Source organism: Lutjanus erythropterus, chromosome 9, assembly GCF_056507025.1.
Source record: "Lutjanus erythropterus isolate fLutEry1 chromosome 9, fLutEry1.hap2, whole genome shotgun sequence".
Taxonomy (NCBI): Eukaryota; Metazoa; Chordata; class Actinopteri; order Lutjaniformes; family Lutjanidae; genus Lutjanus; species Lutjanus erythropterus.
Window position 1 is genome coordinate 14,748,228 of NC_139325.1, and position 14,198 is coordinate 14,762,425.

At 39.9% G+C, this 14,198-nt stretch overlaps 1 protein-coding gene across 1 annotated transcript in view; it reads left to right on the plus strand.

Annotated features, from left to right (window-relative positions):
• LOC146321193 (CUB and sushi domain-containing protein 3-like) overlaps positions 1 to 14,198 on the plus strand; it is a 184,720-nt gene that overhangs the window by 131,487 nt on the left and 39,035 nt on the right. Inside the window, exons 52-54 of the mRNA XM_084726245.1 lie at positions 898 to 1,071; positions 7,168 to 7,350; positions 11,546 to 11,722. Coding sequence (XP_084582371.1) covers positions 898 to 1,071; positions 7,168 to 7,350; positions 11,546 to 11,722 — 534 coding nt within the window. The remainder of the gene's footprint in view (positions 1 to 897; positions 1,072 to 7,167; positions 7,351 to 11,545; positions 11,723 to 14,198) is intronic.

Genomic DNA, 14,198 nt, shown 5'->3' on the forward strand with positions numbered 1-14,198 from the left:
ATGGTACAAGTTGCTAAATGCTGTGACTGAGAGCATCTGTGTAATGTTCGATGCCCCAGTGGCTTACGGTTATGTTGTACTGTGCCTAATTGAGAAATGGGGAAACCGTCACAGGACCAGTTGTTCAGGCTATGGCTAATGTCCCCCCTTCAAAACCAAGCACTCAAATTGTAACAACAATCATCTATGAACTGTGGGGGTTATCTGAGGTTGTAATGCTGCTCTCAAACACCTGGCTCATCGTGCACACTTCTTTTGTGTGAGGCCACCGACAGCGATGACCTATTTCTAGTGGAAATATCTAAAGCAAACCTCCACATTTTTGCACACAGGCTCAGAAAGCACTTCATTTCATGGTAGAGAGATGACGCACGGCATTTATTTTATCAAACAGAATAGTAATTAAAGAGATACACAGGACTGTCTGTCTCGAATGTTTATTCACGGCTCCAGGCATCACTAACTCTTTGTTAAGAAATTAGCTTTACAAAATTACAGAAACTTGCTTTGCATTATGAGACTAAGCTGATTAAATGACAGCTCCCACAAAACATACATTAAGGTCAAAAGAACAATAATGTGGCAGAGAAAGTGATTCACCAAATTATATTTTAGTCTGTAAACCATCTAGTGAGAATTATTTTAAGTGCATATACAATAGCACAACTAATTATCTTTTTATGAAACACAGTTATGACAATGGCAATTAAAACACAGTAATCTCCTCAAATGGTCTTTCAACACAACAGCATTAACAGCAGAAAACAATAGGGTTTCTCATCAGCAATGCGAGTGGTGATTTTTTTCGAGTGTGTTGAGGCATGCAACACTAATCCGTCCATCCATTCACTCATCCATTGATAATCTTATTTCCTCTCCTCACTTTCTGTCATGCAGAGGTGGACTGCGGCCACCCAGGCGCACCTCCCCATGGAGTGATGAGCGGGGAGAAGTTTACCTTTGGCTCCACGGTGCGCTATTCCTGCTCCGGAGACCGCCAGCTCATAGGGGACTCATCACTCACCTGTCAACTAAACGGACACTGGAGCGGTCCACTGCCCCACTGCTCTGGTACACACACAAATACACACACAAATATAGTCATGCACATACACAAGCTTGCTTGCCACACATTGAACACAAGTCTCTTTCCCACTTTAATTCTTTAATTATCATATTAGAAATAGGAGTAGTTTTGAATGAATAAATGTAACCTATACTTCCCCTAAGAGAATTTGTTCTGCATAAGGAGTGTAAAAACACACCATACATGACAGCACATAATATAACATTAAATATAAGCATGAGCATAAGCAAAAATGTGAGAAATTCAGACCATGTGATCAGAAAATGTTAAGCTGCTGAATGCTGAGCGGTACACAGGATATGATGCCTCTTTTAGTCCGCATCCTGAGTATGATATACCTTCACCCTGAAGATAAAATTGCATATTCACACCATAGAAGGAGAGTGGGTCTTCTGTGATTTTGTAAGCTAAATTCATGGTGTAATGGTCTGTCATGTAAGTTATACTGCACTTTGGGGTCGCACTTTAGTTTAGTGTACACTATAAAGATGTAACACATTGTACTTTGTATTAAATAAAACATAAATGATACTAGAAATATGCTCCTATTAGGCATTAAACGAACTCTACTGTACCTTAAGTAGACTCCATACATCAGTGGTACACTAATGAAATGTAACAGGCAGTACTCTGTATCAAATAATTGGACAAAAACTAGAATGAATATGTTCTTTATTAGACAGTATTAGATCATTATTAGACATAATGAAAATGTATCCAGGGACACATAACAACAAAACTGTGCTGTAAACGTAAGTGAAATCACATATCTGCTATCTGTGAACCAGATCTAACAAGTAAAGATCAACATTGTAGAGAATGAGGAATATTTTGTCTGAGTGACTGTAGAGACTTATCGTAGTGCTGTAGGCAGATAACGTGATTTGATCAAAGAAGTAGACAGAAGTCTACTCTGCCAGTTATGTGAGACCATCCAGAGTAGGTGGGTCTCAAGTCACAGATGTGTCATTTCATTTTAGTTTACAGTACAGTTATGTTGTAATGTGTCCCTAATTACCCTCTAAGAAAATTAATTTGATGCAAAGTACAGCTTGTTACATGTTATGAGAATACTGTAAAACAAAGTGTAACCCTCACTGGTTCCCAGTGATTGCCACCCAGTTTAAGAACCCTGTCCAGTTTGTTCTTGTTTTGTACAGTCAAAGCTTCCCCCAACACTGAATTTAAAATATCAGTATACTCATGAAATTCCTGTAAATCACTGTCAGAATAGTTCTGTCCGCTTTAAAACTTACAGAGTATCGTGTCATTTACAGTCTGTACTTCCTACACAGATATTCTCTAGATGAATGGAAAGAATTCTGTTTAAAGGTTTCGTTTCCCCAAATTACAAACAACACAGATCATATTTCTCTGCCTTCCTCAAGTAACTATCACACAGATAGTTTTAGCTTTATTTGCCCAGGCTTTGAGATATCATGGTCTGAGATCCCTGCTATCACCCGAGTCCTGAAGAGTTTAATTGAATTCTGTTTTTCTGGTGTTTTTTTGGTGTTCATGGCCTTAAAAACTTGTCCAGAAGCAGCATCTTTTTTTTTTTAGAAACAATGTCCCTGATAATAAGGACCATTTCTTCCAAAGAATACTGTCCACAGCAGCGTCTTTGGATTACACAAACAAAATTCAGTCTAATTCTATTCTGTTAGAGTGCCAGAAATATTTCAGAACATACTATATGTCTCTCAAAACCTGGGGAAATTAAACCAAAACTATATATATATATGGCTAGATAGTGAATACCACACCACAATGATGTAGTACCATGGAGTCCAGGCATTAATTAGATATTTTGCTAGAGCCTGTGTGAAGTTCAGAAAAAAACACAGCATAGGACTGTTAATCAGCCAACTGAGCCAATTTACTGCCCTCAAACAACTAGAGCCCTGTGGAGCTCTTACAGGAGTTTTTAATGGTATGTACGTGCCAAAATATCTGACGATTATTGTCCTCACATTCCCCATCCACCCAAAGCAGCTTCAGCATTTTTAGAACAGGCACTCTTGTGGTTTATCTGACGTATCTGTGTTTGGCTGATGAATGTTTTAAACAGTACACTGATGGTGGATCAGTACCAAACAACCCAAACAATAACCCTTACCCATCATTCCTCTTTGATTCCGCGATAGAGTTATGACTTCATGCCTCAGCCAAAGAACATATAGAAGCAAATGTTGCCTCCTGCATAAAACAATCAATCGAATGAACGATATCACCCCTGACATAAAAACTTTTTGTGTCCGGAGTTCAGTACATTCAGTCACAGACTCTACTCTTGACAATTTGTGAAAACCTGAAAAAAGTGTGTCTTACAGTGTATGTCTGCCGAACTACAAAGTGCCCCTCTTAATCCCCTCTGTGCTCTTCCTTCCCATCACACTTGAGCATTCCTGACCATTTAAGTGGATTCTCTTTACTGAATGTTCACTTGGTTTGTTCAACTCACTGACCCAGAAGTAATGTTTGTAAGCAGACTTGTATGACAGTGTTTTTTTTTTATTCTTCTTTAAATCGGGATCTGAACTCTCTACTCACCTTCAATATTTTGTATTTACTCAGACAGTTGGAAAGTAACAGGACAGGAGTGAAGTTGGACACCAAGGGGAGTAAGGAGATGCACATGATTGCAGAGGCTCAAATCTGTCTCCGGATCAGTTTCTATTAATTTTTCTATTCCTAGTTTTGCAGAATGGAGGGAGTTTCACGGAGGTGGGGTGGAACACTGTATTTCTCTTTTCACGCCCTCATAATTATCTGCTGTGTACAGCTTAATAGCTGTTATTAGGCCATAAATTATAGCTGTAGAATCTAATAAAGCATGTAATTTTAATGCTTATGGTGAAAAAAGAGTGTTTCCAGGTATTTTTCCTCTTTTTCACCTACTCTTTAAAAGCAATTTGGCTTCTATTATTGAGATGATTTGATCAGCACCCTGCTGTTATGACAAACGAGCCTCTTGGAACGTGATGATTTGCGATTTTGTATTATATTTCACATCATCACTCACTCTCTACTGTGTATCACCAGCATGAGCTCTGCTGCCTTTGTTTATCTGACAAAACCCAGCTAATAAACCCTGCTTTAATCTGGACAACAAAAAAAAAACATTTAATACCAAACTAGATTCAGTGCATTTAATTTCACTTGTCCAAAACCTAATCAACATCAACTCATCACTTGAAAAGTGAGATAAGTAAAGCTAACACGAATCTGTTTCCAACTATTTAAATTGTCAAAGAGCGATTGCTGTTTAGAGAGTAAACCCCTGTGGAGGAATTTGTGCAGCAGAATAAGAGTCCTGGGTCAGTGACCAGCGGATTTAATCATAATAAATGACGCTGTGACTTACCAAGCTGGAGAAAAAGGATGTGCTGAGGTGAGCTACAGCAGAGAATATGAATTTTGATTACATGCAATCACTTCACAAAAATGCAATATCAGTTTATTTTTTAGTGATACAACAGCACTCCTATAAAAGATGCTACTCGAAAAAAATGTAGTGTTGGACTTTTTTAAACAGACAAAGGTAATTGATGGCCATAACATTAGGGTATGTTTTGACCATACAACTTGAAGGTGCAGTAGTACAGAAATTGAGTAGAATTTGTTGTGACATATAGATATTAGTTTTTATTGATATTGGTTATAGTTGGATGTAGTGCGTTGTTCTCACATTGCTGCACAGGATTGCACTGCATCAGTGTTTCTGATTGACCATAAAATCAGCTACTTATAATGGAAGAAGGCATCTTTTGTACATCATTTGTTTATCACTAAGAAGCTTGATAAATTCAGACCCATGGCAGTAAACATCTGTTACAGCTGTAGCAGAAATTAGAACCACAACACAGCTGGAGCTCAGTTGTTGCTTACAAGGACCAAAGTTGTGATGCAGCAAACGCCTGGAGAGTTTTTAAATTAGTGAGAGTGTACATTTTAGCACCTACTTTTCACAGGCACATTAGCTAAAACTTCTGAAGTGATGCAATTAGTACTGCAGTGTTAGCAAGACAAATGAGCTATCTAGAAAGTGTTAATGTATGTTTAATGTTTCTGCCTTAGTGAAAATTCCCTGTGTCATGTCCCATAGCTTCTCTTAAAGTAATTTTAAAGTTTATTTGCTGAAAGGTTGCTGTGTGGTCTAGAGGCAGCTTTATCTGCAGGACTAGAAATTATGAAAATGCCACATTTGAATTCTCAGAGAGTGTTCATCACCAATAGCAACAGCATCATTTGGGCTATGAATTCCTCAGAAGTCCGGCCCAGCGTCAGCAACAGTTCTCATCCATGCATCCATCCATGCATCTATCCTTCCTCTCATCGGTCCTCCTTTGTTAATTAGTAAGAAGGGGCTTAAAACTGCTTGCCAAGCCATTCCCCTTTTGTCCTCGTCTGTTGCATGGCTGAGTTGAAGGCCTTATTATTTCCTCACAAAAGGAGCCTGGTGAACGGGCATTAACTCAGATTCAAACCAAATCCACCACCATCCCAATTAGTGAGATTATAGCTGTCACAGTGCATGCCGAGCTGGGCTGCCTCACCTAACCGAAGGAGACTAATGAAGTACCGACAGCTGCTGTGAGACATACACACATATATGCACACACAAGTGGACATGCACGCACACACAGGCAACAAATAAGTGTGTGTGAATGTTAACATTCAATTGCAAAGATAAGTGTATGTAAGTACAGACTCACAGGGAGTCGCACTCACATGCATCAAGTGGACTCTCTTACAGACACACACACACACACCTATGCAGTAAAAAGGTAGGCAAATCTGCACACACTGTACATGCTCACACTCATTGCTAACCACAGCCATGCACAAGCGAATCATCTCCAGCTGTGAGCCCTCGACCTGACAAATCCAGTTTGTGCACATGCGAGCAGCAGGATGTGTGTAGCAGATATGAGCTTGGTGTTTGTGCAGTACGGCTTTGTCAACAAGTCCAGTATTATTGCAGCTGTTTGCTGCTCTGCACAGGGTGTGTACACAGCTCAAGGAACAGGATTTCAAAGCCAATACAGCACAGATCCTTCAGTAGGAGGCAACACATACTGAACTGTACAGGCAACCACAGTGACATATAACCTTACACACAGCTAGCTATCTATCCAGCCATCTATCTGTCTATCGGTATTTCCGCTGTCTATCCCTCTCTTTCTGATATTCTGTCTTCTGATGCCAAACATTATTCTCTCTTCTTTCCCCTGCTGGTTTCATTTCTGTGAGAGAACAGAAACAGCACCAGCAGCACCAGCAGTGGAAGTGGTGCATGGAGGTCTGTGTGTTATGTGCATTTCCTTTTGTTCTGAGGATGTCCCCAGTAATACAAAACTAAAAACCACCCTTAGACTCCATTGCTGACTCACACACCAGTCTCCTTTGCTTGCTCTTCATCACAAAATAAAATGTTCAGTAGTCATGGCGCCACCCTGACTCCACACGTGTCATCTCTACTCTCATTTCCTATGGCTTTGATAGAAAACATTTTTTTCACTCAGTGGAGAGAATGGGTACATGTGAAGAGAATGAACAAGAGACACGACATCTTTTTGTTTGAGTTAATTCAAGGATGTGGAAGACAGGTTGTGCAAGAGACTAAAAGTGTACAGTATGTCCCTGCACAGAACAAAAGACAGGAGAGATAATTCAGGATAATGAAAATGCGTTTGACTTCAGAGGTCAAACTGTATTCATCATTTCTCATAACCACAGCTGGTTGCCTTTTAATGCTGGCCTCACTGTTTTTATGGACAGAAAGCTCCTGGTGTCAAAGCAGTGAAAGGTATTGGTCCTCCAGGTTGTTGGCGAGGTGACAACTGCTCATTGGTGCATTGTGTGTTTTATAGCTGCTTCCTGGAGGTCTCAAAAGATGTACAGTTTGGGTCTAAAGTCCTATCTGTCCTCTTGACAGACAGGAACACTGAGTTGTAATTCAGTGCCATACCAACTTAAAAGGGCCCATCTGTGAACACACACATAGACAGTTAAAGCTGATGGCATCCTCAGTTTCTTATTTTCATCACTCCTTGTCTGGTTATCTCCCATTGCAGGCGACTCGGCGGACACCTGCGGGGATCCTGGCACACCTGCCCACGCCAGCAGGGAGGCAGGAAACTTCAAAGTGCGGAGCAAGGTGCGCTTCACCTGCGCAGTGGGACATACACTGTATGGCTCAGCAGAGAGGATCTGCTTCCCCAATGGGACCTGGTCGGGCAGACAGCCATTCTGCAAACGTAAGAGAAATGTTTCTGTGATGTTATGTATGAAACAGTCAAAGAGGAATACTAGAAGCTAACATTGAAGGCTTAGTCTTGTGTACTTATTCTTGGAACAGATATTTCATATTTTAAACCTGATTTGAAAACGTGTTTAGACAGTATTTTATGTAGGTTTAGTTTACTCATCACACAGCACACTGATCAACCTGTGAAAGCAGTGATGATATTTTCAAGGGTGTTTTGGCTCTCAGACACTACACATTTAGCAGAAATTGCGTTTCAAACTGGGATGTAGTTTGATAAATATCCTGCAATCCGCAAGTCAAAAGTTGATAGTTCCATTTCAGTATTCCCCACTTCCATTCTAAATGCCACCCAGTACATCTGCTTGAGAAAACATGGACACCCCCTCCAAAATTATGTTTATATAGCAAGTCTCTGAACGTCACAGCAGATGATTTAACAGATTAACACACATAAAAAGAGAAAGGAGGAATAGGTTAGTACTGCATGCTGGCTTCTATCAAGCAAAAATAAACTAAATGAAAGTGGAAATGGAAACTAGTTGTCACAGCACATTTCATAACAGGAACACTATATAGTATATTTATATAGTAAAAATCGATGGGTAATTCTGCTTACTGTTCACTATGCATGCTGCCATGTTGGTGTGACATCAAGTTTATGACTTGAATGACCACCCTGTCGCACTTCTCCGTATCGGAGGTCATTTTTACGAGTTGATAATGCCTGTCATGGTGTTTATCCTACTATTTCATACCAATATGGCTGCCCTAATTAAGGTCAATGGATTGCAGCATTACATACCAGGAAAGGAAAAAAAAGATGCCATTGAGTTGCATTATGGGAGGGGTAGGATCCAGTGTTTTGGGGGCTTGAAATATACTTGAGAGTTGCAGACAGGATATCTCAGGCTCTCCATCAAGTTTGATGATTCCTTTCTGAAAATCTTCTTAAAGTCTGTTTTAAGGCACCCAAATTATGACAGCACAACACTGCACTTGAATGCCATATTAAAATTACACACCAATGACTTTACTCATTTTGATGAATTTGTTTTGTGTACTAAAGTGGTTTGTCAAAAACAAAGTATTGTTTCTGTATGGTACCAAATATTTTTTCAACAATAACAAGCCCAAATTTACATACACAAACATTGTATGCAACACATGGGCTTCATGCAGACATGAACGTACATTGAGTGTACAGATACAGATAGATGCTAATGTGAATCCACACCTACACACACACAAGTGATTGGAAAAGCTCACAAACACAGTACTGCACCAGATGGATAAGTATCTCTCTGCTGCAGTCTGGTATTTTCTGCCAGCACATGGTGCTGTGACTAGCTTCCAGATTGCAACCAAAAAATTCATTAATTCTAGACACCTAAAGCCAAGTTCCTTTTGGATTGTGATAAATGAATCATTGTGGATTTTGAAGATATTAGTTCGCAGAACGCCAGCTCTACATCTTGCATAAATTACCCCCAGGGGTCAACCGGATATTGAGGCAAATGTTTGACTGCTCCTGCTCTCCTCTACGTACTGTCCGCCAGCTTGGCACCGTGCCAATGTAATTTTTAATATGATAGGCCAATGCACAAACCCTCTGAACTATTCTCTGTATAGCTGCCTTTCATTACATCTCTCTTGTTTCCCCCTTTCTTTTCTTTTCTTTTGGTCTTTCTCCCTCCATCCTTCCTGTTCCCTGATGTCAGCCTTTTTTCTCGCTTCTACCCTGATTTCTCCCTGTCTTAATCTTGTTCTCTGGCTGTCTCTCCATCCCTGTCCATTCCTCCATCTGTCCCTTCTCTGTCTCACGTTTGCTCAGCCTCCCCCTCCCCCTTCTCCTTTTACCCCACATCCACTTCCACTACCTTTTTATCTCTCCATCTCCCCACTGAACTCCTGATTTAAAGATTGTTTTAGCCACCTCAGGAGGGAGGGGGCAGGAATTCACTGGAGCCTGAATGAGTTTCAGTGCTGTCTGTCTGTGATCTAAAGCCCTGTCTGCTGTTAAAGCCCATCCATCCGTTATCCACAACCTTTTACAGTCTCTGGGAAACAGTCGGTGTAGATATTCAGCTTAATATCCATCTCACAATACCATCAAGGTCTGTTTTGTGTTTCTGTCATCATGTCTGTCTTGAATTATTAAGAGAGGAAGCCAAAGAGCCTACCATACTTTATTTTTGGCAAGTGTGTGTGGGCACATATGCTCGTGTGTGTACTTACAGTACAGTAACGTGAACATGTTGGCACCTGGTGTGTTTGGGTTTCTGCCCGAGTGATGCATTGGCACTTCGATGAGTGTATGTGTGTGAACTTGTGTGTGTGTATGCACATGTGGTAATCGAGAAATTACCACCGCACATACAACATGTCTGTCTCCGACAAGAATCACTATTTCAGATTTTCCAGGCAATTAGGTGATTGAGAGAGCAAATCCGTTTCGTAATTAGACATGATTTGGAGCAGAAGAAAAACATGTGAAACAAGCTCTGTCCTTTCCCCTCATCAGGGATAAATGTTTTTTTGGCATATTCTTGAAATGGAAATGCCTGAGTGTAAGCCCAAACATTCAGTCTACAGAAGTGGTGCACAAATCCTCATCACACTTTTGATGAGTCATCAGCAAACGTACTGCAGTTTGTGCATTGTCAAATCCCACAGACCCTCCAAATGGACAGATGGTGGCCAGTTTGATGATGGGGAATACAGTACTGAGGTGGTTTTCTTGCAGGGTTAGTGCCCTGGCACCCCAGGGCTGAGCCAGTTAATAAGGCAACTAGCTCCACAGCTAACTGAGCTCACTGGCTAACGACAGCTACAGATAACCTAACCTTCCTACTTAAGTGATAAGTCAGTTAGCTATCTGTCTGTCAGCTACCTGTAGCTACACAACTGGCCTTATAACATTTAATGACATTATTCATGACATCCTTACAAAAGCCTTGGACAGTGTAATAAAACTTAATTATATCTTTATGACAAGTCTATACCTCTGACCTGTGAGGTCAAAGAAAATATTCATGTTTAAAATGATCTCTGACAGCGAGTGTCAAAACAACCACATATGTTAGTATAATGTAATGTTAAAACATAAAGCTAAACAGTTTCTTTAAGTTTGAAAATGTTAAGTTATCATAACGATGACCTTTTGCCATAGTTTATGTTATAACAAAGACTTGTCAAACCGTATCAACTTTGCATTAAAGATGACATAATTGATTGAATTACACTTAATGACAACTGTTATAAACATTCATAAAGGCTCCCTCATGTTCATGACAGCTGTCATGACATGGTAATGACAGTGTAATGACAGTTTTATGTACACTCTTTAAAATACAAGTTTTTTCTCCCTGGCGATTTTACATCTATAGTAATTCTTGTCATGAAATTCAGCCTCCTGGCTGAGTTCACATTGTGCTTTAAATTATATGGGATGAATATTTGATTAAATGATCTGGAAAGTTATTCCATATCATTGTAAAATAAAAGTATTAACTAGAAGTTCTGTTGTTGTAAAACTGAACCCTGAGTCCTTAGACCACAGCTGCAAATTTTCACATTATTCCCATGATCCTCTTCTTGTTTTTAGACAGCACTAAATGTCATCACCATGGCTGTACTATGGGACTTGACAATACACAAACTGCACTTTATTTACTGATGACTCGTCAATAGCGTGATGGGGATTTGTGTACCACTGCACCAGCTCTGCTCAATAGCCACTCTTAATAAAGCTGTGACGCTCTATAGATTAGTGGTTCTTTACTATTTAGGCTCACAGCTTCTTTAAAAAGAAAAACGATGCTTCCTTGCATTCCCTAATGTGAGCCACACATGCATGATGGGGAGCTCTGACACAAGCCAACGATTGCTATCTGCCCTTTTCAGATGGTTCAGCCTGAGCGCTAATCAGACCAAGTCAAGAAACTACAAATATTCAACAGCAAAACTGCAATTATTTCATAAACAAATATTATTATTCACACAATATGGAAGGAATATATTTTTCAAAGCCCTTTAATCAGCTCAAGACCTTCAGAAGTCATCTCGCAGCCACCTTGGGGGCTCCCAGTCCTCAGACTGTGAATCACTGATATGGAAAATAGAAAATCCATTACTATTTTACACCTCTGACCTTCAACTCCTCTCTTTTCTCCCCTGTCTTGCAGCGGTACAGTGTAGTAACCCAGCTACACCTGCTCACGGCCGTATCTCCCGCGTGGATGGCACAACTTTCTCCCACTCCATTGTGTATTCTTGCATGGAAGGATATTTCCTCACCGGCTCGCCCACACGCCAGTGTTTGGCAAATGGCACGTGGTCTGGCACGGCTCCAAACTGCACAAGTGAGTTTTATATAGACGGAAACATAAAGGGATAGCGGAGTCATGTTTCTTGGTCTGGTGGAATACGCTTGAAAGGCAACTCAGCTGCACAGTTTGCATGTGATGAAATGAATAAAGAGCAATACATTGTCTACTTACTGTCAAAGCAAATTGTGAAATGATCAGTGTCTGACCAGTGAGATGTGGTTAGGCATAGACCCAATTATACCAGTGCTATGAACAGAAAAACACAACAGAGTACAATTCAGTGTACACATCTAGCTCACATTTACACCAACACTGGAAGTCACAGAATTTGTTATCGTCGCTTTCAGAAAAATAAGACGACAAGGAAGATTGGACACTTCCTCGGGTGTCACTGGTGCACTCAAAATGAACTTGGTGTTATCCTGATAGTGAGTCACTGTTGACCAATTACACATGGCCAGGCTTGTCAGTCACAATGAACACTTTACTGTTAGTACAGCAGAATGAATCAGCCACTGTTCTTGTGTTCTGTGATGCTGTATGAACAAATTAAATGTATCATAAACTGTAAAGCAGACCCTTCTGAAAGGAATGAAGACAGAAAGAACTGAAGATGATTTTGCTCCCTATTTCTGCCAAAAGGAGGCGCTCTGTGTGATCAACAATGGTGCTAAAATAGGGTATAAGATTTCAAATAGCACATAAATCTCTTTGAGCCTCTCTCCCTGCAAAGCGTCAAAACTGTCAGGCAGTTTTTTATTGTCTGGATCTCAGCAAATGAGCCTTGCAGTAATTAAGAAGTATGCCAATCTATATTCAATTTGCACGAGGATGACTATCAAACAAAATTACACATTGTTCTTCTCTCTGAAAATCACCATATTCTCTCTTCCTCATTCTTTTTGCTTGTTATTGAATCACAAGAAAAGATAAATGGTATGGGCATAATTTTCAATTTTGGAATGAAATGAGTCTCTGGAGAGATATACACAGGGAAGGAGGAGGAAGACGAGAAAGATTGGAAATTGGATTGAATAATAATGATCAAACATGCAGAAGGGCAGAATAGCTTTCTTGCCTCTTTTCCCCACTTTGAAACCTGCTCATCACCAAACGTATTATTGTCATCCTCCTGTATGCTATCACTTCACATTAAATTTTAGTGGTCAGTTCAGGGACATCAACACTTAAGACGCCGAGATTGGCTCAGTGTGCCTTCATTAAGGAGGCAATCATTTTCACGGTTCATGGGTAATCGATCATGTAGGTTACCAGATCAAAGTCACACAACATTCTCAAGGGGAGTGAGAAAACTTCTGCTTTTATTTTTTTCTTAACACTCCTGATGGTTGATAAATGAAATTTATAGAGCATGTTAAAGAATTACAGAATTAGTAAAGTGCATGAGGAAACAGACTTGTTCGGTGAACCAAGAAGTAAAGCTAAAGAGCACTTTATGAAATAAACAGTAAACACTGATTATTCAGGGAGACTATTTGCCCTGCATGCTGTGATCATTTTGATTTATATTTACTGATTTTAGTATTCCTCCTTTTCTCCATTCCTTCCTCTCTCCCCTAGTATAAATGCCAACACAGTAATGTTGGATTCATCGTGGATGTGGGGAAAGGGGATGTGGATTTGGAGTTTACATTAGACATTAAGAAAATAACTGAATTCAGTCTGATTACAACTGAAATAAGTCTAAGGCCCCTTTACAGAGTCTACAGCTCATCATCTAAAGTGCATGGCACAAGTGTATTTAGGGCATGTCCAGCTCCACTTCTGCTAGTTGAACCACACATGATCTGGGAACAAAGTAAGCTGTTGCATTTAGTCTCTTAATTCTAGTTATGTTCTGGGAGTCACATGAATTAAAGCAATCAGTGTGTCATATTTCTTTCCCTTTAAAAAACAGGTGTTCCTGCATGGAAATGTTTAAAATTACTGAAATCAGCTTCTCTAATTGTTAAAGAAAACACATCAATACAACACAGAGAAGAAATCGCCTGGAAAGCCTGTGCTACTCAACATTATTTAATGATTTACTGATTAGAGAGGCTGCTTTCAGTCATTTTAAAAACATTTCCATGTGTGCAATGATATTACTTAAGCAAATATCATTAATACTTAAGCAAGAGGAAACAGGGGAAACTCTCCAGAGGAAACAGAAGACATAATTCTTTAGACAGCTCTGATGGAAGTTAGGTGGTTGTTTTGCTCAAAACAGTTTTACTATATGAACTGTGAAAGAGACTTTTTATATGTGTAGAGGAACACAGGGCATTAATTAACATTAGATCCTGACCAAACCTGTCAGTATGTCAGGATTGGTCGATGAAGCAAGGCTGCTGTGCCACATGTTTAAATGCGCAGTGTCTCTCTTAATGGGGAGACGCTTCACTTTATTTCACCCATTCAACCCGTCCGCTATCAATCAGAATTCTAGTTTTATGACCTGCAGATTAACTGCAGTACCCTTGAAGCAGAGTGTAAGTGCATTGTGAAC